General features: G+C 50.1%; 2 protein-coding genes across 5 annotated transcripts; both read left to right on the top strand.

Annotated features, from left to right (window-relative positions):
• The first annotated feature begins 1851 nt into the window (after window positions 1-1851).
• Window positions 1852-10916, top strand: PRRG3 (proline rich and Gla domain 3). 4 transcript variants are annotated; one of them, XM_037822403.1, is made up of 4 exons: window positions 1852-1919; window positions 5292-5327; window positions 5967-6127; window positions 6427-10916. In XM_037822403.1, the coding sequence occupies exons 2-4, from the start codon at window positions 5321-5323 to the stop codon at window positions 6952-6954; spliced, it is 696 nt and encodes a 231-aa protein (XP_037678331.1). In that variant the 5' UTR covers window positions 1852-1919; window positions 5292-5320; the 3' UTR covers window positions 6955-10916. The 4 variants fall into 4 exon arrangements, with proteins under 4 accessions (XP_037678331.1, XP_037678330.1, XP_037678328.1 ...); XM_037822402.1 differs by lacking the exon at window positions 1852-1919 and adding an exon at window positions 2036-2059; XM_037822400.1 differs by lacking the exon at window positions 1852-1919 and adding an exon at window positions 2583-2663.
• Window positions 10917-20762: 9846 nt separating this feature from the next.
• FATE1 (fetal and adult testis expressed 1) lies at window positions 20763-26418 on the top strand. The gene is given in 6 exon segments (XM_037820958.1): window positions 20763-20865; window positions 21857-21989; window positions 24988-25089; window positions 25436-25514; window positions 26288-26387; window positions 26390-26418. Coding segments are annotated over 6 exon segments (546 nt in total).
• The last annotated feature ends 285 nt before the right edge of the window (window positions 26419-26703 follow it).

Genomic DNA, 26703 nt, shown 5'->3' with positions numbered 1-26703 from the left:
TCACTGCAAACACTCTGTAGCATCTCCTAGCACCAATTAGTTAGGTATAAAATACTCCTTAATGCTTTTCTCCAAACTGTCTGTGCATATTTGTCACTTCGAAATTCTGATCGTAAGTCAGATGTCTGCAAGTTTGTGGGGCAAGAGATACAGGACATTGTAAATTCCCTGAGGAATTTGGGGAACATTCGCTTTCCTTTACTTTACATTTTTGATATCCAAGTCAGTGGATTTAGAGCAAAGCGTAATTGCCTCAGAATGTTTTGTTCTCAAAGTTAGTGTCTTGTCCAGTAAAAGTCTGTCCTGCATCCTTTGATACAGCACCGTCCAGTAGAACTTTCTGAGATGAGGGAAATGTTCTGTGATCTGCTCTGTCCAGTAGCCGCTAGCCTCATGTAACTACTGGGCACTTGAAAAGTGGTAGCAATGACCAAGGGACTAAATTAGTAATTTCATTTAATTTAAAATCATTTAAATTTTAATTTAGCCACATGTGGCTAGTGGCAACTATATTGGACAGGGCAGTACATTTCCATGTCTTTTATCTCAGGTATAAAGATACTTACTATTTAAAAGCTAGAGTGAAGCTATTAAATTGCTTTTGAGGAACAGATAGCATCCTCAGGGTATCCTTGAAAATAAGGACTTTAAGCTTAGTCAAAGACTGAAAATTTTAAAAATATACAGAGTATCTTTATTAAGAATATTATTTTTAATGGTACATGGGCAAATTTATGGGTAATTCAGTTTGTGTTTAAGTTACTTCACACTGCAAAGTCAAGTCGCTAATAAAGACCTTAGATATTTTATAGCCCAATCAATAATACACAAAAGTGACTGCATTAACTAAGTTGTTTTAGGATGTGTAAACAAATATTTCCTTAATAGTACCTACTTTAAACATCTAAAATACATTTTTCATACTCTTCTTAATTTTCTAGCATTGGAAATGAATGATAGAAGTAAAATGGATTTTTTATTGGGACCTGTAAAATATAGAGTGGAAAGTTTCTCTCAGTTGGATCAATATCCACGTTTTGAAACCATACGGCATAATCAAGTTGTTTTGTTAATTTTGTGTGTTCTGAATGCACTGGAAGGGTTCACAGATACCATTTTGTCACCACCTTGCTACTCTGAGGTCTTGGTTTGTTATCAGACTCCAGTTTTTTCATTTTGTGGCTGATGGTTTGTTTCACTGTGGTTTGCAAAATAAAAACTCTTGAAAAAAATGGATCATTTCAATAACAGATACTCAGTTATTAATTTTTTTAGGCTTGAAACTGTATTCTCAATATTAAAAACAAGATCCATTCTCTCTCTTTCTCTTACTCTCTCTTTCTCATCTTCCACCTAATTGGTGAAGAGTAAGCTAGCATGAGGCTTGAGTGTTCTATGCAGCTGCATTCTCACCTTGGGCATGGAAATTCTCATTTTGATACAAATGAATTATTAATGAACCAGGAAATGGAGAGGTTCTCTATTTACAGGAAACAAAATTAAATTTGACCTGAAGGCCTTCCTGGTCATTCTGGTTGGTTTAAGTTTGAGAAAGAACTTCACCTATGCACCTTGACTTTTTTGTTTTTGTTTTTGTTTCGGCATGTTTTGCTCACCACTGTCAGGAAGAGGCATTAGGTACTGTGACCTGCAGCAAGCTTCCTTCTAATGAGGAGCCAGATGATTTATTTTGTAAATATGGTGCAAATAACTTTCTTTGTAGGATAAGTGAGCTCTTAATCAAAGATGGATGTTATAATGCATTAAGAAAAAGAAAACTAATTTTTTTATTTGAACATTATTTTTATTGGGCCCGTTCCCTCCTTCATCTCGTCGCAGGCACGTGAGGGAGGCAGCATTCTCCCATTTCTCAGATTTGCCAGCAGAGAAGCCGACGTCCCGGGGCGGGGCGGGGGCAGGTAAGTGACGAAGCCAAGGTCACCCGGGCATTGGCGGAAGGCGGCCTCGACCGGTGGAGACCCGGCGAGGCGGGCCGAGGCTGCCGGCTCGCGCCCCCGTCTTCTCGGCGGGCCCGGGGCCTGGCAGGCGGGCATGGCAGGTGAGCGGGCCGGCGGGGGAGGAGGCCAGGGGGTGGGGGAGGCCGGGCCGTTTCGGGGCCCGGCAAGGACAGCGCGGGTGGCCGCGGGCCCCCTGGTGCCCCGGGCCCGCCGATCAGGCCCCGCCCCCGGCGCCCCGGGCAGGACTGGGGCGGCGCCGGGGGCCGGGGAGCGGGTGCGCGGGGCTGGGTGCGCGCCGCCGGGCCGCCCTGCCAACCCTGCCCGGGGCCCCCCCACGCCCCCCGCGCCCCCCGCGTGCTCCCTCCGCGCGGCCCGGCGGCCCGGAGAGACAATCGCGGCCTGGCGAGAGGGGCGCGGCGGGCGTGGCGCTCGAGGGTGGCGCGCGGGGCGCGGGGCCAGCAGCGGCGCAGCCCCCAGAGGCGAGCGGGGGCGCCGAGCCAACGGCAGGGCCGGGCCGCCTGCTGCGCGCGGGACCCCGGGCGCCCTCGGGCCCTGGCGAGGCTGGGACGGGGCGGGGCGGGGCCGGGCGGGGGGCTTGGCCGGCGGGGAGCAGGTGGGCGGGGACAGGGCCCCTGCGGGGAGAGCGCGGCGAGGTGGCGGGCTGCGTGCGCAAGCGGGGCGGCCGCCTCCCGGGCCCGGAGAACGGTGAGGCCGTGGGGGTCGGGCGCCCAGCCGCGAGGGCACGGCTCGGGGACCAGGGCCGCCGAGCTGGGCGCGGGGCACCATCTGGGGGCGGGAATCTGGAGGTCCGGCCGGTCCACGGCCTGGGGGTCCCGAACAGACCCGGGAGAAGTGTGTGACTGGGCCAGAGGTAGGAGTTCGTGGCCAGGGCGCGGGTGGCAGGCGACGGTGGGCGTGGACAGGCACTTTCAGGACTGGCATGAGTGGAAGGGGACGGGGGCCCCAGAGTTGGAGTTGGCGCATCATTTGAGAGTTGCCAGGTCACTGATGACATGGGTCGATGAGTCATGAGATTTGGAGATAGCGGACGCCTCTCCTGGCGATCAGTTCTGAGTGATGGAAATACAAAGGGTTTGGTGATGTGGCTTGGAGGCCCTGTCCTGGGGCACCAGGTGCCCGCCCTGGCGAGGGCCTTTGGGAGGCGTCCCAGAGCGCTGGAATTCGGAGGCTTCAGCCTGGGGTGGGGTTAAGGCAGGTCTTTGTGGCGGTCAGTTCCCTGCCTTCCTTCCTTTCCAGACTGTCAGGATTCAGCTGTGTTCCTGGGGGGAGTGGGTTAAAAATTCCTTCGGCCTACAGTCAGCTTTCCAGTATCCACCAGGGGCAGGAGGGACATGCACATGCGTGACTGCAGCAGCCTTCTCTGTCGCGAAGCCCGCATGCTTCTTGGCCGTTGCCATAGTAACGGCCTATTGATGGTGTATTTATAGGGGGAGAAGCCGGCTTCAATTGGGGGGTGGGAATGGAGGGAGAGGAGGCCCCATGGCAGCAGCAGTGGGCAATGCCCTGTGAGCTGTTTGGGGAGTTCCTGACTTGTTGGAAGCTTAAGAATGAACTAATGACTTTTGCAGGTGTCAGGATAACACACGCAGGGCTGTGCTATGTGTGGGTGCGCATGCACGGAAGTCAGGTGTGTTTGGGACAAAGGGCGGCTATATGTAAGCTGTTATGTAATTTTTCCACGTAAAAACATTTAAAAAAAAATCAACAGTGCAATTCTTTTCCAGAACCAATGAAACGTAGATTTCTCTTTCTTGCCTTCTCTGTAAGAACATCACCCATTCTTTTCAACACCTCCATTTTTTTTCCATCAGCAAACTTGCCCACGCCCTCCCCACAGGACTTCTGCTGGCCCTTGGGGGGACCCTTGAGATCCCACAGGGAAGAAGAGTTTTGAGATAATGTTCCACCTTTGCTCTTACAAACACCATGGGCCAACTTTTCTCAGTCGGCAGGCCCATCTGTTGACAAACTCCCACGCTGATAGTTTTTGGTGGGATTGTTGTGAGGTGTGGAACAGAAAAGCCCCCAGGCATGGGGCTTTCCCACGCGGATTCAGCTTTGACGTTTCCCTTTAGTTTTTTTTTTTGTTTTGTTTTAATTTTTATTTTGAAATAATTTCAAACTTACTGGACAGTTGCAAAAATCATACAAACCCCCATACAGAGAACTCCAACATGTTTTCCTTTAGTTTGAGATTTATTTGTGATATCTATCCTACTGGCTGGACAAAAGGATTAGAAGATACATTAGTAAACATACAATAAGACTCCAGAAACATAAATAGAAAATTGTATGCAACGTGGCAGGAGAGAAGCACGTGTGCTTCACAGTGGGGCCCCTGGAACCCCTGTATGTGGGGGTCAGTGTTAGTGCTACACTTCCTGTCAGCCCAGGCACAGAGTGTTACACCGTTCACGTCTCTCACAGTCAGAGTGCCAGAGCTCCTGCCGGTGGAGGGGAGAAGTGGGGTGATTGCTCCACGTGCATGAGGGTGAGAGTGGGTTGAGGGGCGAGCAGTGTACTGTGCCCATGGGTTCTATACTGTTGTAAGTAGTGCTTCTCAATTCCTACCATTTAAGTAAGTGCCCTGGTCCAGTGCAGCAAGAAGAGGAGAGAGAGGCCTGGATTCAGAAGATTCTAGGCTCCTTGCCGCCCTGCCTGGTGTAGGAATACTAGTGCAGCCGGTCATCTGGGTTTGGCCCTGGTGGGCTTGACTGGGGGTAGTAAGAACGTGGCCGGTTGTGCATGGAGGGATCTGAAAGCTACTACTGTAGGCCAGCCCCAGCTGGCCCAGGACTTTCGAGATGGTTGTCCTCACTGGGTGAAGCTTTGCCAATGCCTGCTTTGTGAACCTGTGCCGCCTGGGGTCCAGGAGCATGCTCGTCATGAGGGGTATCTGGGACTTACCATCGTGACCAAAATTAGGGTCACAGGTCCCTATATCCAACAATTTACATGGCCTTGCCTCAGTCCCTCATCTCTCTGGGCTCTGCTTCCTCATCTATCTGAGGTCCTCTCCAACGCTAAAGGACAAAAATTCCTCAGAAGGCATCTTGAGGGAAGCAAGGCAGGAGGAACCTCTGTAGGAGTCAATCCCCAGGTCTTCTAGGTTCTCAAAGTCTGTTCTTGGACTCTGCTGGGCCTCAGGAGAAGGTCAAGAAGCAGCAGAGCTCCGAGTGGCTACAAGTATGGGGAGGTGGTGGTGACACCCTTCATGAGGTGCTGTTTGGCCTGGTTTGACCAGTGTCAAGTGGGAGCCCTGCATGGCTGTGGGTGTGATTTCACCACAACTCAGCTTTTCTCCTTCACCAGGCAAGTGAGACACTGGCTGAGGGAGCACGATGGCAGGTGAGTGTTTCTGGGCCCAGTGGGCTCAAGGCAAAGGCGTGTGTCCACCTCTCAAGCCCTGCCCAGCATTCCTCTACCTGGGGTGCCCGATTGGTTGAGCAGTTGTTTTCACCTCTTGGCTCTTTGGCTCCCTTCTTATAGAGACAGGGTGTCCTCCTGCCTGCTGAGACCTACCAGCCTGGACACTCAGGGGGCTGGTGGACATGAGAACTAGGAAGGCTCACCTCTAGGCAAACACCAAGGCACATGCAGCCTCCTCTTTCATCTTCCAGAGCCTCGGCTCAGGATCTCGGGGTGCATGGCTTCTCCCTTTGGAATAAGTAGATGTGCCTACCAGCCAATGACAGCTTTGCAGGAGGGGTCTGTGCCCAGTCTGCCAAGGCTTAGACATTCCAAGTAGATCCCACTAGACCTTTCCCAGAGGAACTCTCAGGTTACGGTCACCCAGTCCCCCTGAGCGGCCCTGGCCTGGGTTTATACCCGACTGTCGTGGACAAAACTCTTGAGCCTCATTCTTTGTTAATCCACGATTCCTCCACACCATGCTCCCCACTCTCCATCAGTGCCTGGGCTGAGCCTGGTTTGGAGGAGCCGCTGGGCACTTCCTCATTCCCGGCCTCAGTGCGTCTCTCTCTTCAGTGTTTCTGGAGGCCAAGAATGCGCATTCGGTCCTGAAACGGTTTCCTCGCGCCAATGAGTTCCTGGAGGAGCTGCGGCAGGGTACCATCGAGCGCGAGTGCATGGAGGAGATCTGCAGCTACGAGGAGGTCAAGGAGGTGTTTGAGGACAAAGAGCAAACGGTATGTACTCTGCTGGGGGCTGGGCTTGGAAAGCCAGGACAGGCCCTAGAATCTCAGGGGAATGGGAAGCAATGAAGGCAGAGCCCCATTCGCTTGCCACCTGGGGTCCTCCTCCCTAGAGATCATGGCCTTTGTCCTCTCTGACGGCTCTGGAGGACAGTTGGGTGACGAGGGGGTGGGCAGCAGCCACAGGCCCTGCAGAACAGGAAGCTGAGGTCTACTTAGGGCCTGGCTTTTGGCGAGCACCCCACTATGCCCATCTTCTCCAGGCATAAGTGACATTTCTCCTCCTTTCACAGATGGAGTTCTGGAAGGGGTACCCGAATGCTGTCTACTCAGTGCGAGACCCCGCGCAGAGCTCAGACGCCATGTACATGGCGGTGCCCCTTCTGGGGGTGGCGTTGCTGATTGTCATTGCCTTGTTCGTCATCTGGAGGTGCCAGCTGCAGAAGGCCACACGCCATCACCCCTCCTATGCTCAGAACCGGTACCTGGCTAGTCGTGCTGGGCATAGCCTCCCCCGTGTCATGGTGTACCGGGGCACTGTGCACAGTCAGGGGGAGGCCTCTGGGCACCGGGAGGCAGGGAGCACCCCGCAGGTGGTGCTGGGGCCCAGTCGGGGGGGCAGAACAACGGTCCGGCTTGAGAGCACCCTCTACCTCCCTGAGCTCACTCTCTCCAGACTGTCCAGTGCCACCCCGCCCCCCTCTTACGAGGAGGTGACTGCCCCCCAGGAGAGTGGCAGTGAGGAAGTGAGCATCTCTTACAGTGACCCGCCCCCAAAGTACGAGGAGATAGTGGCTGCCAGCGCTGGCTCAGACAAGTAGCCTCCTTCACGTGTCTCCTATTTTCTTGAAAAAATAATTTGAGACTGTGCCACCACACAAGAGCCTTAGCCTCCTGGTTGCCAAATAATTTCCTAATTGTGGTTCCTTTGGAAGTCAGTTGTCAGAGACAGACAGGGTGGGGAGGGTGGGGCGTAGGGACTGGGCCTAGGCCAAGGTCCCTGGAGAGGAGCCATGGTGCTTCCCGAAGCCCACCCTCTCCCCACCTTCCTGCTCACCCCACCCCACCCCACCCCTGCCAGGGACTGGCTTCTCTTATGCCAAAGGATCAGCCCCGTTGAGTGTGGCCATGAGGCTGGCTGAAGGCCTGTGTGGTCTGGAGCCATGGGTCCCAGAGGCTGAGGAGAGAAGCCAACCCTTCAACACCCCTTCTCCTCAACAGGGACTAAAGATTGAGAAGGAAGAAAAGTAATAATAGATCCATAAAAGATAAACCCGGTAAAACAAAACAATAGAAACTAGGCCATTCCTAGGCAGACAAGGAAAAGTGCACAGATCTGTGCCAGCCTCTCGCCCCAATACATACCCACCTACTCCTAACCAGGTTGAAAGAACACCTAGAGCATCCTGGAAGGAGGATGGGATATGTGGAGGGCAAGGAATTGGGCACTGGATGGCAGAGCCACCTCCTCCGGATAGTCCAAGGGGCCCATACATATTTTGCTGTCCTGGAGTGTGGCTCTGGCTCCAGACCCTAGGACCAACTGTGCTAAAACTACTCCCCACTGGATTGAACCCAGTCATTGCCCCAGAGCCATGGGGAGAACTCAGACTGTTGGCCGTGGCCTCTGAATGGTTGGATTTTATCTCCAATTGCTGGGTAAGATTTGCCCCCCCCAATCTTGCCGCTTGTCCCCACGACTGAGAGGACGAATATGTTAGCTATCTGGCTAGGCTTAAGGGTAGAGTCTGGGGCAGAGAACTGAGGTTTTCTCCTTGTGAGGTTTAATTGGTCCATAAAGAGATTAAATCCATGAGCATGGCCTCCTCAGCACTGTTCTCTCTGGCTTTGACCTTTCCATGCATTGGTGTGTTGCATTTGAACTTCAGATTGCTGATTTTCCTGTAAGGATGGTGCCCACCTGGGGAGAAGATCCTCAAGTGTCCCTGTTTTCTGATTTCTTTGTGGGGTGGTGGGGGAAGCCCATGACCCATCCAGGGTTTCTCCACTCTTGCCGGGTGCTGGGCTGTTTTCAGTGACCCCTTTCCACGTCCCGGGAGCTGTCACTCTCTCCATTTCTGGGAGGCCTGGGACAGCAGTGCAGCAGAGGTGACCTGCCCTTTAAGTGTCAATGACACAGCGACCCTGTCGACACCGCCTCCCCACCCCCCATCTCTACCCTCCTGGCCTCAGCACCAAACCATTTCTCCTCTGTGGTGCTTTAAAAAATGTAGCAAATTCTTGTGGGGCCCAAAAGAGTGCAGAGCCCACCACAACAGTTTAAAGCACAGTGAGTGGACAAGCTTCCTTCTGTAGAGGGAGCTCTCCGAGGCTGGTGTTGGGACTTGTTCTTCAAATGCAGCCCGATCTCAAGGCCACCGATGGCTTCAGGGGGCTCCTCCACTCCTGGGGACCTGCTTCTCCACCCTTCCCCCTACCTCACGGGCCGATCGGAGGCTGACTGAGCGAATGCCTACAAAGTGCTTGAAGTACCAGGGAGCCAGGATGATCCTTCTAGAAAGGTGTAGGTTAGAGGGGACGTCTTAGCTGAAGCCCTCATATGCCTCTGAGGGGCTTGGGGGTCCCATGCTGAAAACGTTGATCAACCTGGTGAGTTGATCTACTGCCAGTGGACCCAGAGGTCCTGACAAGGGGTGACATTCCAACTTCCCTTCCTTCCGGGAGCATGTGAGAAGACACTGCCTCTGCTGTGCTGGCAGCAGGAGCCTGGGGTGCAGTCGAGTGGAGGTTGGCTGGGTCATTGTGGTCTCTGGCTCAGGTGCTTGATGGCTGTTGTTCTAAGTGGGATTGATGCCGCAGTCTTGGCGACATTGGGAGAAATTGCAAATTGTAGAAAAAAGACTGTACAGTACCCAGCCAGCATAACTCCTTGTGGTGCACATTTGTGTTTTAAGAATGCCCTGTACATATCTTTTAACTCTGTCTTTGTACGGACATTGATTTGATATGATGTTAATGCTTTAAGTAACCACATTTTTGCTGTTAAGGGGCTTTTGTGTGTGTGTGTGTGTGTATCCGTGTGCACACATGCGTGTCGCCTGTTCTCACATGCTTATCAGAAATGATAGCCAATGAGCGGCTCCATTTCTGCCAGGAGGGATCTGGCTTAAAGGCAGCATCCTGGGCAAGGAAAGCTGAGGTTAGCTGTGGGAACCCCCCAGGCCACCGCCTCCTGCCCACCCTCACCGGGACCCTACGTTCCCACATCCCTGCGGGCAGCAACAACTGAAGAAAATCTGGGATTTCCTTTTTTTTTCTTTTTTTTTGGTTGAAGGATGTGTGACTATCGACTGCAGAAATGTTGTGGCTAGTTACTTAGATATTTTTCATTTAAAATAAAAGGCTTTCAAAAATTCCTTGAAACAAATATAACTGCCGGTCCTTTTAAACCAAAAACTTGTCAAGACTTTTTTCAATAAGAATCGCCATCACGTCCCTTGCCCTCCGCCCATCGCCTCAGTTTTCAAAATGAAATCACAGGAGAAGGCGTTGGGAGCACACTCGCCCCACACTTGGGCTCCCACTGCCGTTCACGTGGATTCCTTCCAGTGCTCTGGAAAACGGAACCCGGGAATCTACCCGGTTTGTTGGACACTCCCTCATGCTCCAGTCCGAGATGGGAAGCTTGGCTGCTTTTCAGCGTGAGGAGCATCGAGGCTCCATTTCAGCCTTGTGAAATGCCCGTTAAGGAACAAACACATCCTCCCCACTGAACTCGATCAGTATAATTAGCTAATTGCAAAGGACCGTAATCAGACTGCCTGCGACTGCTGTCGAACCATGTGAATTTGAAGCCCCATAATTCAAAACTCAGAGTAAATCACCACACGAGATGATTCACAGTATCTGCGATTCTTGCCGAGTAAAAATATTCAAGGTATTTTTCCCTTTCGCACATTTTCAGGGTCTTATGTGTAAGAGGAATCCAGTTCAAACCAAGTACCTTTTTCAGACAAAAGGCTCACTTCACTGTGCCTTCAGCTTTGGGGCTCGGCGATCTCGTGTGGATTCTTTCCATTGTGGGGGTGCTGGGTCTTCATTTACCCTACGGATCACATGCTTTATGAACTAGACTGCATTCTAAAGTGATACGACAACGTATCTTCCTAAATACTCTGTAAAGCAGATGTTTCACTCTCAGACTGACCTTTCCCATCACTAGCCTGCAAAGACAGACACGGAGAGGTTTTCCTTTCACAGGCTTGTGGGTGGTGAGTCTCTCTCTAGCAAGAATTCCTCTGACAAACATACCCAAACAGCACCCCCCCCTCCTTGGGCTCCGTGCCTCAACAGTTGTTTCCCTGTCTTGGTATCTGACCGTGGAACAGTGCCTGCCCTTCTCCCACCCACCCCCGAGCCCAAGCATTAGCGCAGATATTCAGGACCGGGGCAGATCCCTAGCTGCTTTGCCCCCGGATCTGTCTCCCGTTGCAGATGCCCCTTTCCCAGGCCCCAAACTCACCTGCCCTTTCACTCTTGTTATTGTGAATTTGTGATGTGGAAACCCTGATGTGTGCCACCGAGCTTCTAGAAATGATTACTGTGAAATGGATTAATTTTTGTACCACTTTAAACCGTGCTCGTATTCGTGTGTTAGACCATTGTCAGGTTGGGAATCTGTACATTTAATACTATGTCAGGATTTCACTAGAGCCTGAGACAACAGACTTGCTTCTGCTTCCTCTCTTGCTTTAAAATTGTTGAGTTTAGCTGTTAAATTTTGTCTCTTTCTGTAGAAGAAAATGATTAATAATAATAAAGAGCAAATGGCATCCACTTGCTGTCCCGCCTCGTCCATCTGGTCAGGAGCCAAACTGGTTTATCAGACGGTAGATAAGGAAACAGCTCAAACCAGTTTGAGGCAGGAAGCAGAGATGTATTGGTCCTAAAGTTTGTCCCCACAGTGTGTAAGATGATCTCTCATCCCATCCCCTGTCACAAATCATGTCAGCAACTTCTGTCACCTGATCCCTGGTGACTGACAGAGCGGTCCCTTGCTAGAAGGAGGCTGTTTGGGGTTGGGGAAAGGGGGGAGGGAGAATGTTTTCCTGTGCCCCGTGTAGGTGGGACGTGACACACAGGTTTTGCCCTGGCTCAGCTTTCTGAATTCTGGGGAGGGTGATGATACCCCAGCCTCCCCATGGAGGGAGCGTGGTCTCAGCCCCAAAGGACTCCCAGCTGCTGGCAGAGTGAGACATAACCATGGGAAGTCAGACCCCAAAATGAGAGTTCTCTGCCCTTTCATGGGAAAAGCCCCAGCAGTGATAAGACTACGGCAGTGCAACTTGGAACTTCCCTAGAGGATTGAATGTGGAGCCCAAATGCCAGAGGTCTTGAGTTTCACTCTTGTCCCGGGCTGGCTTGTTGAGTGATTGCCACCTTCTGGGGGTGCTAGGAGAGTCAAATGAAGGAGATTTGCGAATCAAGCAGTCCTCAGTGCACGGATGGGATCATATTGTACAAGAAGGTGGTTTTTGAATTTAGACCCTTTCCCCCAGAGTCCAGTGTTCTAGGCAGTGACTTGGGGTCCCAGGCTAGCCCTTTGGGGCTGGGCTCACCTGTGGCATGGGCCTCTTTATAGCTCCTTCTCACACCCCTGAGCACATAAAGCACATAAAGCCCACCCCGGAAAAGCTCAAAGGGTAGAGGCCGAGGCCCCGAACCCTCTGAGATGCTGGCAGGTGTCTTGAATCAGTTTTGAATCAGACAAAATGTCTGCACCCCTGCATGTTGCATGTTTGTGTGTGTATGTTTTTGTTTTTTAATAGAGAAAACATGTTTTCAGGAATTGCAAGACTGGCAGCTCCAGTAACAGTGACTTTCAACAATCCCTCTGAAGAGCTCCAACTGCGTGTTACGTTCAGTTCCACCAAGCTCTATATGCTATAAAAATAGAGTGTGTGACAGTTGCCATCAGGCTGGTGGCACTGTATCACAGAAGCCCGGTGGATGTGAAGAGGAGGGGCATTAACCTGTGCTAAAACAGAGAGTGATGAGTCCCGGGGGCTGTGGGTGGGGGCTGCCAAAGAAAGCCTCCCTGAGGGGCCATGCCAACCCAAAGCCTGAAGGATGAGTGGACACCCACCAAGCAAAGAGCATGGCAGATGATCAAACCAGGCTGGAACCCAGTCCTTGCTCAGAACTGTAGTTTTATCCTAGTGATAGTGATAAGTGTCATGTATTGAAATGGTACAAATGATCTTGAATCTCCAAAACATGGTAAACAAGTTGGTCACAATTAGAATGTAAAGGAATTGAGAAAAACATGTTTTTATGACAAGTGATAACCAGACATTCATGTGAGGCTGCAATATGGACTGGCTTAGGCCAAAGAGACACCTCGGTAAGAATATTGATGACCAGACATCTGAGGCATACAAACCCAGTGCAGAAACCACCCTGATGAATGTCAAATCGAGGTCATTTTATAATGGTTTTATGACTTACATGACAGGAGGTGTGTTATAAGGAACAAGAGGGTAGAACCAGGCCTGGTAAGTTTAAAACAATCATTCGGCCTGCTCAGTGGAGATCGGGCTGCAGGGAGTCAAGGGGAATTGCAGATGTCAGTGAGGAGGCTATGAGATGGTGGTGGGATCGGCTGGGGGGTGACGGAGAGGACAGAGAGAAGTAGACTGCGGAGAGTATTTTTGCTGAAACTTTGGTAGGCATCGGAGCTGTACAAATGAGAACTCAGGTTCACATGATGGTTTACACATAGAGGTGATTTTAGCCTTTATTAGAATTTGATTTAAGTTGATGTGTAGAGGTAGGTGATCTTTGGCTGTTCTTTATAATTCATGTTGAAGTTATGTACAATTTTTAAAATTGAATTATACTCCACATACCATTAAATTGACCCATTTAAAGTCAACAAATAAATGGTTTTTAGTCTAATCACAAGGTTGTGCAGCCATCACCACTACCTAATTCTGGAACATTTGTCATCACCCCCAAAAGAAATTCTGTACCCATTAGCAGTCACTCCCCATTCCTCTTTTCTATTAAATAGACATTGTTGATTCTTTTGCTGTACATGTTTAAGTTATTTTCTTACTGGTTGCCTAGGGCTTACAATTAACATCTCAATTTATCAGGATACAGTTCAGGTTAATACCAATTCAATTTCAATTGTATACAAAAATTTTGCTTCTCTGTAGCTCCATTCCTTTCCCCTCTTATGTGCTTTTGTCATATAAATTACTTATTTATATATTGTTTGACAATCAACACATATTTATAATTATTGCTTTATGTGGTGTCTTTTAAATCAGATAGGAAAAAAGGATTACAAACAAAAAATACATGTACACTGTCTTTCATATTTCCCTTTGCATGTGCCTTTTCCAGTGCTTTCTGTGTCTTCACATGGAACCAGGTTACTGTCTAGTGTCCTTTCATTTCAGGCTGAAGGATTCCATTTAATATTTCTTGTAGGACAGGTCTGCAAGCACGGGCTTCTCTCAGTTTTTATTTATCCGGGAATGTCTTAATTTCTTCTTCATTTTTGAATGTCAGTTTTTCTGAATATAGAATAATTGTTTTATAGTCTTTTTTTCTCAGCACTTTGAACATGTCATCCTACTGCCTTCTGGCCCCCATGGTTTCTTATGAGGAACTCGGTTGTTAATATTACTGAGGTAGACAAAGTCTCTGCTCTCTTGGACATGACATCCCAGTGCTGCAAGTGATATGAAGATGGTGGCATGCTGAAGAGAATTGTCTGGTCATAGCGGAGAGGCTGGAGCTGAGCCAGGAGGGCAGCAGGGGCCTGGCCTGGCCTGGAGGGCAGACAGCTTCTCCTTGGAAACCAGGGGGCAGGCCTGTGGATTGGGTGGGAATCGCGACAGATCCCAGGTTTTTGATCACTGTCTATGCCGGGAACCCAGTGCTTTACATTCAGTGACTCCCCACTCCCCTTTCCCAGGCAGGATCACTGAGGCACAGAGAGGCCAAGGCAACTGCTGAGGGTCAGACAGCCCATTAAGTGGGGAGCCACGATCCAACTCCCAAAGAGGGGGCAGTGGGCATCTAGAGCCTGGGCTCCAATTCACCCACCCTCCCTGGTCTGTGCTGTTTGTTGGCAGGAAGTGGAGCTACAACCTGTTTGCTGGCTTCTGTCTTCCAAGAATGAAGGGTGGGTCAGGGTGGAATGGAGGTTAAAGGATGTTTTCTGGAAGTCTCTTCAGCCAGTTCCTCCCTGTAACCTCCTCTTGATCTAGCAAGGATCTTGGCTTGCATTTGAGCTTTCACTGAATTGCTACATGAACTGAGTCAAGTGAAGTGAGGGGTGGCCTCACTGAACTCGGGGCAGTATCTGCTCTGTTGGTAAGAGCTGTCAGCCTCTTGCCTGAAGAGTGTGTAGCTTCTTAGGGCTTTCTTTTCTCCTTCCCTCTGGACCTCCAGGGGGAACATTTAGGTGCTGATATGAAGGGACCTGAAGGTGCAGCAGGAAGGCTCATGACCCTGAACAGGGAGAATTGGACTACTGAGGGTCCCCTTAGCATCTCAGCAACCCACATCCCACCCAATTGGAGCCTCCTCAGGAGGTAGTGAGCTGTCCTCAGGGGGTGTGCATTCAGAGGCTGCAGGTGCTAGGGACAATGGTGGGACCAGATCACCCATTAGGTCCCTCTGAGGTTGACAAAGGACCCATGAGGTAGAGTGAAGGGCCTGGCTGCCACCCAAACAAGCCCCTGCTACTTTCCCTGTGGAACCACGGACTTCCCTCCTGGTGTGCCCACTGGCACACGAGCACTGTGAGGACAGGGAGCTCGAACCTCTCCCCAGCACCTGGCACACGGCCCAGCTGTCCCAAGTCGAGATTGAGAGGTATTCCCTGTGACCCTGTCCCCATAGGGGAGTGTGTCCCAAGGGCTGTCCCTGCAGTTTGACTCTGTGTCCGTCTGTCGCTCCTGCCTGTCTCTTTAAGGAGAGGACAGACAGCTACAAGGCCCTGATAGACCTCCTTCTCCTTTCCCCTCCAACAAGGGGAGGGTCTTGGAGCTCCAGGGATGACCTAAGTGCCAGCTGCTTCCAGAAGTGTTTACAGGTTCATAAGTTTCATTAACACATGGGGAGGAAGCCCTTAGATGCTGGGAAATTCTGGGTTTGCAGCCAGAGTCAGACTCGCTGGCTTGGGCTTGGGATGGCGGCTGCCAGAGACTGGGCTGGGGGCCGGGCTAAGGTGCAGGGCCTCAGAGATCATCCCCTCCTATGCCTTTGGGACTTTCTTCCAAGGCATTTGGCTTGAGTGACATCCGACAATGGGACCGCAGAGTAGGAAGGTGATAACGGCAGAACAGCTCTTCATCTCTAATTTCCCAGCATCTAAGGGCTGATGCGCCTCTCTGAAACCATGAAACTCGACCTGGGTAGCCCAGTACTCCATGTGAAGAGGGGAAACTGAGGCTCAGAGTGGGGAAAGAAACATGCCTAGGATCCCCCAGTGTCAGGGGTAGGAGTGACAACAATAATGAAATTAGGCCAATTAATAACCCTACAATGGCCTCTAAGTGTTCAAGTGAAAGGAAGAGTTGCACATTTCTCACTTTAAATCAAAAGCTAGAAATGACTAAGCTTATTGAGGAAGGCGTGTTGAAAGCAGACATAGTCTGAAAGCTAGGCTTCTTGCACCAGTTAGCCAAGTTGTGAATGCAAAGGAAAAGTTCTAGAAGGAAATTAATGCTCTCCAGGGAACATTGAATGATAAGAAGGCAAAACAGCCTCATTGCTGATATGGAGAAAGTTTTAGTGGTCTGGAGAGAAGATTAAACCAACCACAACATTGTCTTCATCCAAAGCCTAATGCAGAGTAAGGTCCTCACTCTCTTCAATTCTGTGAAGGCTGAGGGAGGTGAGGAAGCTGCAGAAGAAAAAAGTGACATTAGCAGAGGTTGGTTTATGATGTTTAAGGAAAGAAGATGTTTCCATAGTACAAAAGTACAACATGAAGCAGCAAGTGTTGATGTAGAAGCTGCAGCAACTCATCCAGAAGATTTAGCTAAAATAATTGATTAAGGTAGCTACACTAAACAACAGATTTTCAGTGTAGATGAAACAACAGATTTTCAGTGTAGATGGAAAAGATGCCATCTAGGACTTTCCTAGTTAGAGAGGAGGAGTCAATGCCTGGCTTCAAAGCTTCAAAGGACAGGCTGACTCTCTTGTTAGGGGCTAATGCAGCTGGTGACTAATTTGCCATTCCCAAAATCCTAGGGTCCTTAAGAGTGATGCTAAATCCACTCTGCTTGTGCTCTGTAAATGGAACAACAAAGCCTGGATGACAGCACCTGTTTACAACATGGTTTACTGAATATTTTAAACTCACTGTTGAGACCTACTGCTCATAAAAAAGATGCCTTTCAAAATATGACTGCTCATTGACAATGCACCTGGTCACCCAACAGCTTTGATGGAGATGTACAACGAGGTGAATGTTGTTGTCATGCCTGCTAACACAACATCCGTTCTGCAGTCCATGGATAAAGAGTAATTTCAACTTTCAAGTCTTATTATTGACAAAATACATTTCATAAGGCTATAGCTGCCATAGATAGTGACTCCTCTCCTGGATCTGGGAAAAGTAAACTGAAAATCTTCTGGAAAGGTGTCACCATTCCAGATGCCATTAAGAACAGTCGTGATTTATGGGAGGAGGTCAAAATATCAATATTCATAGGAGATTGGAAGAAGTCTATTCCAACTCTAATGGATGAGTTTCAGGGGTTGAAGACTTCAGTGGAGGAAGTAACTGCAGATGTGGTGGAAATATCAAGAGAACGAGAATTAGAAGTGGAGTCTGAAGATGTGACCAAATTGCTGCAATCTCATAATAAAACTTGAATGGATGAGGTGTTGCTTCTTATGGATGAGCAAAGAAAGTGGTTTCTTGAGATGGAATCTACTTCTGCTGAAGATGCTATACACATTGTTGAAATGACAACAAAAGATTTACAATATTTTATAAACTTAGTTGATAAAGCAGTGGCAAGGTTGGAGAGGACTGACTCCTATTTTGAAAGAAGTTCCTTTATGAGCAAAATGCTATCAAACAACATTGCATTCTACAGAGGAATCTTTAGTGAAAGGAGGAGTCAATCAATGAGGCAAACTTCATCATTGTCTCACTTTAAGGAATTGCCACAGCCGTCCCAACCTTCAGCAACCACCACCCTGATCGGTCAGCAGCCATCAACATCGAGGCAAGACCTTCCACCAGCAAAAAGATTATGACACACTGAAGGCTCAGATGATGGTCAGCAATTTTTAGCAATAAAGTGTTTTTAAATTAAGGCATTTACATTGTTCTTTTAGACATAATGCTATTGCACACTGAATAGACTCCAGTATAGTGTAAGCATAACTTTTTCATGCAGTGGGAAACAAAACAATCCATGGGACTCTCTTTATTGTGGTGATCTGGAACCGAACCCACAATATATCCAAGATATCTGTTCGGACATGGGAAGAGCCCCAAGGCACAAAGCCTTTGTGTACCTCTTCTGGAACTTTCCCTTGGGGTCCTCAGTCTCTGTGCTCATCACTCGCACGGGGCCCCAAGTTTAGCCCACCAGATAGTGGAGGCATGTTTTGGATGAGGACAACGAGGTGAATGTTGTTATGCCTGCTAACACAACATCCATTCTGCAGTCCAAAATTGAGAACAATTTTGGAAGTAAGTTGTGATGTTGAAGGGAAAATATTGGCATGCCTGAGAGACATGCTAAGGGACAAGTTCAAAGTCACCCAGCAAATTCTGTCTGTCTCCCAGCCATCCTTGGTGGCCAGGCTAAGTGAGTCAGGCCTGTGGAGGTGGTGACACGTCCAGGGTTGGGAAGGAAATCTCCCCAGCTCTTTGCTTGAAAAGGAAAATCCTGTGTCCTTGGGGAGAGGGGCAGCCACACTCTCCTTTTGTCTGAGAGGAGGCAGCTCTGCTGGGTGTGAACTGGAGGAGTCCCCAGAGGGGCGTGGCTACTGCTGACAGTCCTCCTGAGGAGGGAAGGGCTTAGAGGCAGCCATCTTGTTAGAAGCAGGACTGGGGAACGCTCCTTAAAGCTACATTGCATAGCGAGGGCAATGCATTGTCCCTTGAGTAGTGTGTTTGGATTGGTTGGGAGGGGCTGATAGAAATTACTTCCAATCTACTTCTTTTTACTTCCACTGGCCCTGGGATCCCCAAGAGAGCTGGAAGTGAAACTGGGGAAGGTGTCAGAAGGAAGCCTCTGTTTGATGCCCAGTGGGCTAGGGGGGACTCCAAGAGGCTAAGCTCAAGCCAGAGAGCAGAAAAACCCTGTGATCCTAGGGGAGTCACTTTACCTCTGAGGACCTTCATTCTGTTTTCATAAAATAAGGAGGATTTTAATGGTTGTGGAATAACTTCCATGGGCCAGGCTATGTCTACAGTCCTTCCCTGGATTTTGGATGATGACAACTGAGGCCCAGAGAGGTTAATGCCTTGCTCAAGGTCACACAGCTGCCACACCCCTCCTTGCTTCTCTTCCAGTCTGTCTCAGACAGGGGAAAGGGAAGGGTTGTCAGATAAAATACAGGGTGCCTAGTTAAATTTGGGATATACATACACTGAAAAATCAACTTTAACTTACCCTATATTTTTATTTGCTAACTCTGGCAACCTTAGGCAAGGAATAAGTTGTCATGGGGTGAGGCCAATTTCCTGAGGACCTTGGTGAACCAGAAAAGGGATATGTGTGTGTGACTTGGAGGGAGCTTAGGCTGAGGCTGGTCTCCAAGGGGCTTTTAACTTTGAGCAAATGTGGCCATGATGACGCCTTTGGACACGTAGGGATCAAGGAGATGATGCCAGGTGGGATGGGTGGGCAAGGACACAAGGTGTATGGCTCAGGGTTTTTGCCCTGGTCTGGCCACTGCAGTTGTCCCTCTCCACTCTTAGCATCCCCATCTGTTTGGTGGCCACCCAAAGTGCCCATCCTGTTCCTGGATCTAAATTTGGCAGGGAAGAGCCGAGCCATGCTGGCCTCACTGACCTCAGATGCTGGCACTGACAGCTCTTGTCCCAGCCAGTTGGTCTTGTCTGGGCCAGTCTGGTCCCAGGATTCCTCAGGGCTTTTGGATTTAAGCAACGGGTGCCTGTGCCACCAGGGGACAGTGCCCTGTGTGGACCTGGGCTCAGACCCCACTGTGTCTAGAAGCTCAGTTGGCAGCTGAAGGGATCTGGGTTCAGTGACTCAAGGCCCTGTGGCGAGCCAGAGCTTGCACTGTCCAGCTTCTGCTGACTTGGAGTGGCCCTTGCAACCCAGTCACCCTGTAGCTCCATTGCCCAATGGGGAGACTGAGGCCCAAAGAAACAAAAGACTTGCCCAAGGTCAAATCTTGAGGTCATGGTGAGGATGGGCAGGGCCTAGGGTAGCCAGATAAAATACAGGATCCACAGTTAAATATGAATCTCAGATAAACGATCTTTTTTTTAGTGTAGGTAGCTCTGAAATATTACATGGGGCATGCTGGTACTAAAAGTTTGTTTCTCTGAAATTCAAATTTAACTTGGCATTCAGGATTTTTCTTTGTGAAATCTGGTAACTGTAGTGGGGCAGAAACCCACGGTTCCTGCCTCCCAGGCTCCCGAGTTTCCCAGAACCCACTGAGCAGCTCTCTGCAGCCTCAGCTGGACTTTGGGGTGGCAGGGGAGGTGGCCCTCTGGGAAGCTCAGATTTCATGGCAGCTGCTGGGCTGGGGCTGGGAAAGGCTCCTGTGGGGCCCCCAGAAGTGGAGGCAGGGGCCCTGTCAGCTCATCTCGGCGAGAGCCGGGTCCCATGCTGGACAGCTGGGGCAAGGGCTCAGGGCAAGCAGCCCCAGATCCTGCAGTGCTCTCTAAATGAGGTCTGGCCCCTCTTTCCCCCTTTTTCCCTCCCTCCCTCCCTCCTCTTCTGCCCACCTGGCCTCAGCTGTGCTTGGTTCTTTTCACCAAGAGCCTCCCCTTCCCCCAGGGCTCTGTGGCTTGTCCCTCGAGTAGTCCTGGGATCTTGCTGGAAGGAAGTTTTCTCACGGTTCCTGCCCAGGCTGACTCAGGTTACAAAGAGGCCACGAGCCCTGCCTGAGAACTTGGGGTTGGGGGGCAGGACCTGCTCTGCAGAGGATACCTTCACTGGGGGTGGGGGCAGCCTGGGCTCCCAGCCAAAGCTAACCTTCCAGAAGCCCCAACAGACTCGGGACCTAACCCTGCTTTGGCCACACACTATCTATGGGGCCCTGCATGAGTCCCTGCCTCTTCCTAGAAATGATGGAGAGTGGACCCCACCTGCCCCAAGATGGAACCAGATCAGGTGACCCCTGAGCCAGAAGAATTCTCACAGGCAAAGGTTTTGAGCTTTATCTCTCCTCCTAAATTGCTAACAGAGTAGCAGGGTAGAAGGCCACAAACCCAGCCAACAAGATACAGCAAGAACAGAAGGTGCTGGGCCCAAGGCCTGAGCGTGGAGAGGGAGTCTCTTGGCTCCACCCCCGTGTCCACCTGGAGATAGCTTCCTGGAGCCCCTACCCCCTCAAGGAGTGGTTTTCTAGGTGCCTCCTCCGTGACATGCACCCTGTGCAGTCCTGGCCATAGCCTACAAGTGAGCAATTGGCAATGATGGCAGAAGGGCCCCCTAACAACAAGGAGGAGAAGGAAATGTCCTTGGCCAAAGAAGTGAGCCCTGGAGGCCAAGGGCAAAGTCAAGAGCAGCTGAAGACAGGTGAGGATCCCCTGAAATGCAGGTGCAGGAGAGGGTCTGTGTATGGGAGTGTGTGTGTGCGCTTTGGTGTACATATATGTGTATGTGGGGGTGGGCAGACAGGGGAGCTGGGGGGGAAAGAGGCTGACATGCAAGCATTTGCAGATTTCACGTTATTTCAGAGTTCCAGAACAGCCCGGGAGGGGGGAAGGCAGAAACAGTGGTGTCCCCCAGTTCAAGCTCCCACTGTGTCTATTGCAAAACATTCAGCTCAATTTAGAAATCAGACTGATTCCCTGTGCCAACCCTCCCATGCCTTCCCCCTTGCCCTTTAGCATAAACTCCAAACTCCCTGCCATGGTCTCCACAGCCCTATCAGGGTCGCCCCCTCCACCTTCTTCATGTTGTGTCATGCACAGGCCATGCAATGTGTATAGCACATAACGGGACCACTCCATAGGGCATTTAGGTAGTTTTCTTGTAACACCCCAAATTTTTCCTTTCTCACAGCCTTTGTACTCACTGTTCCCTTTGCCAGGAACACTGTTGCCCTAGATTTTCCATGTCTGGGCTCTTTTTCCCTCTTGGATCTCCACCACCATGCTGTCTCCTACTTTTCTAGAAGTAGCCCCTTCCTTGAATCATGTTACCCTGCCCTTATCATTTAGAGAGTGTGTACCTCTCTATCCGAATTTGCCCTGATAGGTTATTTTTGTTTTGCAATTTCACTCTGCCTTATACACACACAAGTGATCAGTTTCTTGATTGCTGGGACCTTGTCTCTTGGCCATTGCTCTCTCCCCGGTACCTAGTACAGAGGTTGGCCTTCAGTAAACGCTTGTTGACCTGTTGAACAGATGAACAAGCTGAGGCCTGGGATTGCCTAGTGGGCTAGGGTGAGTGAATGCTGTGGATTGCTAAGAAGTTTGTGGGTCTGTCTTCTTTATGGTGTTCCTGTGCCTAGAAAGCCTTCATACAACCTCTAATCTTGGGGCCTCTGTTTTCCTCCTAGAAAAGACAGAGCAGGGATCCTGGTCCCTGGGAGCCTGCCGACAGCGACAGAAGTTGGAAGCCAAGACTGCCAGCTCTGTTCTGGCCCCACCACTTTGGAATATGGCTGCCACCCGCCCCAAGAAAATGGTACTGTGTGAGGTCCTTGACGCTCAGTGGCTGGGTTTGGGTTGGGAGCTTTGGCTGTAAGGCTCCAGCCTGGACGTGGTAGGGTACAGCAGATCCAGATGTTGACTTGGGGGTCAGTAGAAACTCCTTGTGTGCCAGGCAGGAACCTGAGGGCAGGGGGACCTGTGAGGATTCAGAACTGTCCTTTAGCAGGCAGGGAATTCAACCCTGAAGTTCAAAATGCCTGAGGCACATATTGCTTTGGGAGTACATACAAATGTTACTCTGTAAAACTCTAGTGTGTATGTGAAATGACACTTTCTTTGATTAAAAAAAGAGGGGAGAGTAAGTTGTCACTCACCTAGACTGAGGTGAGTGAGGCTTCTAGGCTTCCTGGCTGCTAGGAAATCCAATCAAGTGAGTCTAATTATTCTGTAGCCAATCCTTTAAGCTACACTCAAAGTGGGTGAGGGAATGTTCTAGAAAAAAATGGCAGTTATACTGTTGCAAAGGATACTGGGAAAAGGCAACCATTTTGGAAGAGGAGGGAGATGAGACTGTTCTAGGGAATCACATGAGTCCTATTGTTCTGTAGCCAATCCTTTAAGCTACATTCAATGTGGGAGATGGAATGTTCTGGAAAAAAATGGCAGTTATACTGTTGCAAAGGATACTGGGAAAAGGCAACCATTTTGGAAGAGGAGGGAGATGAGATTGTTCTAGGAAATCACATGAGTCCTGTTGTTCTGCCAATCCTTTAAGCTACATTCAATGTGGGAGATGGAATGTTCTAGGAAAAAATGGCAGTTATATTGTTGCAAAGGATATTAGGAAATGGCAACAAGGTTGGGGAGAAGGAAGACCTGACTTTTCTATGGGATGGGTTACAATAAATGCTGAAATGACCCTACCCCCAATGAAAAAAGAGAAAAAGAGCTCCCAGGTCAGAGACTGCTTGGTAATGAATATGAGCCAGAAGTATTGAATTGGCTTCCTATGTCCAAAGGCTGGAGCAAAGTCAAGCTAGTCAGATCCAGGAAATCACCCATGCCCCTGAGATTGCAGGATGATATAACCACTGTGTTAATTAAATTTAGCTATTAGAACTAGAGAAGTATACTTAAAAACACAGACATTAATTGAATTTAAACATTTAAAAATTTAATTAATTATTTATTTAGGTCCTTGCATGCTGTGGTTCTCTTAAATAAAATAAAATAAAATAAAATAAAATAAAACAAATAAAAAAGTAGCGAGCCTTAGAAAGCACATTTTTGAAAACAATTAACAGAGGGAAGTTTGGACATACTGCAGTTCATAGAATTTCCTAATCTCAATCCAATTAATATAAAGTCTTATGTTTTACACTGTATGGAATTCCAAATAGAGTTTCTGAAATAAAAAAGCAACAAGGCAAATAACTGTTAATGAACAGTTAAGCCTGTCTTATTCCAGGTGATCACAATAAAAGCTCGAGTATTCAGCTTGGAGATGTTGTTAAATTAATTCTTACTATCCTGATGTGCTAACAACAAAATATGTCATCTCAAAGCAAACAAACTAAACCAGCCACTGACCACACTCATCATCATTTAGCCTTTAAGTCTCTCAAAAAGTTTTTCCCTTCTGAGCTCAATCTGTAGGAAATCAAGGGATGGTCCAGAAATTGTTCTAGGAGAAACCGTTGATCAAATTCCCCTTTATAGTCCTGGGATTTTCTTTGGACACCCACTGTCCTTTTAATGCTATTTTTGAACTATGTTAAGAAAAAGAGGAGAATAAAAAAAAAAAATGACTGTGACCTGTTCACCATAAGTCACACCCAATATCTGTGCACTCCTTAAAGAAAGATAAATTTTGCAGTTTTGCAACAAAATGGAGTGTGGTGGCAAAATTCCTATGAAACTTCTTGATACAGAAATTGTTCTGCCTTGGAGTTTAACCTTGGGTGCTATTGGGTGGGTGCACACTCTTCTCAGCTGCACCCATCTGCCTCCGATCCAGGCTGAGGCCTGCTTCAACGTTGCTTCTCTTCACTTTCTGAAATTCCACAGTGTTGTGGAAACCTTTCAATCAGGGATCCTTCCTCCCTAATCTTTTTATGGGTATAAACTGTTTTGGTTTCTTTACTGCCACTTTAGCAGGGTCTTAAGTGTGTTTGGTGTGAGAGGCAGCATTGTGTAATGGTTGAGAGCACAATCTCTGGAGCAAATGTCCTGGGTTCCAGTTCCTGCTCTGCTGCTTGTCAGCTGTGTGACTTGGACAAGTAACTTAACCTCTCTGTGTCTCGGTTTCCCCATCTTTCAAAATGGAGGTAATGATAATACTTGGTTCAGAACGGAGTGATGAGGATTTGATTAATTGGTAAAGTTTGAATATTGGTAAGGGCTTAGAACATGTGGTGGCCCCTGGCAGGTGGGGCAGCTTCTGGAATATTCCATCTTGAACTGGAAGCCTCGAGCTGTAATGGCCTAGGTGGATCTGACACTGAGAGCCACCATCTGCTCCTCTACCCCACACTGGCTCTCTAAAGGCCTGAGATACTCCAGGCCTGAGCTTGGGAGGGAGCGCTGGGCCAGAGACTAGATTCTGCAGAGTCATTAGCAGATGGATAATATACTCAAGCTACAGGGCTGGCTGAACTCACTCAGAGGAGTCTGTGGTTTCCTAAAAGTTCTAACCTCAGCTCCAGCTCCTACAGTGTGTCCTTGGAAAGTGGAGTCACCTCACCAAGCCTCAATTTCCTTGTCTGGAAAATTGAAGAATTACATTTTCCTTCAGTGGGTTGCACAGATGCTCAGCTGATGTCTGCCTGACTCAGGTGGCTGCTCTCCTTTTGCCATAGCCCAGAGCAGGGATGGGGTGGTGAGGGCAGGCAGCCCACTTGCAGGCCTCCCAGATTCTCCTAGCTGTCTGGAGCCATCAGCCCTTGATTCCAGGGGATCCAGTGCCACCTGACTCTCCACGGAGGGTGCTGTTGTCCTGGGCAAACTGTGGCACTTTGACTGACATTCCTTTCCTTAGGGGACCCAGTTTGCCCTTGCCCCGGGTGTTGAGAGAACCAGCTCATGGTGATGCCCACGAGTATTCTGGGGGCTTCCAAGGCATGTGGTTCCAGTACGAGCAGTAAGAGGGCCCCCAGGGACACTGTGAAGGGAAAGCAGGGGCCAGAATGGGGCAAGCAGAAAAGAATTGGGAGCAGGTGGCCGGTGCTTGGGGCATTGGGGCTTTGCTGCCTCCTCATGGCAGAGCCTGGGCCTCCACGTCCCCTGCCTACTTGGTGCCCTGCAGCTGAGCTGAGCTGCACTGGCACCTCAGCCCTCAGGCCCCAGGGCCTCCTTGCCAGGGAAGGCAACAACTGGAGACTGACAGGGCCACAAGCCAGAGGAGTCCCCACTCTTAGCCATGTGCCCTCTCGGATTTCCTGGGCCCCACCTGGGGCTCAGACCCTTTGTCGTTTCTTATGTCCCAGCAACATGGAGGCAGATGTGGTTGCAGAGATTGGCCTGGAAGAGCTAAATGGACTGGAGATGGAAATCATAAGAAGGCAGGTGAGTGTCTGCTGTGCCAGGGCTAGCGAGAGGCCCCTCAGACTCCAGGAGCAGGTGGCTGTCCTGCCTGCAGTGCCTCAGCTTCCCCAGGGACCCACCCAGGAGGGAGGCAGAATCACATCCTCTTAGGGCGGCTTACAATCATTGAACCTTCCTCCTGCTCCCAGCCCCCATGTCTCTGGTGCCCTGTCTTGATGCTCAACCTTGAACCCACCTCTGTCCTTGGGAGGCCGGAAGGGAACAGGAGAGAAAAGGATGTGGAGGAGGGAATAGAGAGAGGAGCACTTAGAAGTCTGAGGGAGGCACCATCTTCACTCATGCCAAGCTGAGCTCTTCTTTGGCAGAGCCCCCAGTGGGCATGGAGGGGCATCTGTCCTGGTGGCTCTCTCCACCCCGAGTGTCACCCCATCCCGGAAACCGTCGCCCTGGTCCTGCTGCTGCCCCATCCTAGCCCCACCTAGGGGTCAGTAGGCCTTCCAGGCTGTCCCCTGGCTCAGCCTGGGTGGCTGGCTTCTTCCAGAAGACTTGAGTACAGCCCAGGGCAGGTGGGGCAAGGAAGCTGGGCCTGCAACAGGGGGAGCCTGGGCCTTGGTCCCGCCATGCAACCCCAGCCCCAGGCCCTGGGCCCTGCCTGGCCTTCAGCTGCTCTGCCTCCCTCTCCCCCAGAGGCACCCTGGCTTCCATTTTCTAATGCCATCCTTTCTGCCATTACTGGTCTGTGGGCTTTCCAAGAAGAGCCCTGCTCACCAGCCCTGCCCTGGGTCTCTCTGCAGCTACGTGCCATCACCGGGCATCTGCAGGCCCTGGAGGACCAGGGTGCCACCTGGCACCACAGGCAAGCCCTGCTGTTTACCATGCTGGCGTCATCCTGCGTCATCACTTGTGGCTGTGGATGCGGCACTGAAACTTCGTCCCCTTCACTGCCCCTGCTAAGTCTTCCACCCCTTTCCTTCTCCCCGCTTCCCTTGCCCATCCTCCTTCCATCCACCTAGCACCCCCAGGCAATGCCAGGGCCACTTTCCAACTCTGGCCAGCCTCCCTCACACCCCACCTGGGGAGTCACAGCCGCCCCATTGGGAGGCCCCTAGCAGGCTGGGAGGGCAGAAGGTCTGAAGGGGCTGAGTTGCTGCCCCTTGGCAGGGTGAGGGGGGCATGTGGCTCTCCCAGTCACACCAGGGCTATAGTCTGG

This window comes from Choloepus didactylus, chromosome X, assembly GCF_015220235.1.
Source record: "Choloepus didactylus isolate mChoDid1 chromosome X, mChoDid1.pri, whole genome shotgun sequence".
Lineage (NCBI taxonomy): Eukaryota > Metazoa > Chordata > Mammalia > Pilosa > Megalonychidae > Choloepus > Choloepus didactylus.
The sequence above is the reverse complement of the archived record's forward strand: the minus strand, read 5'-3'. Positions and strand labels throughout refer to the sequence as shown.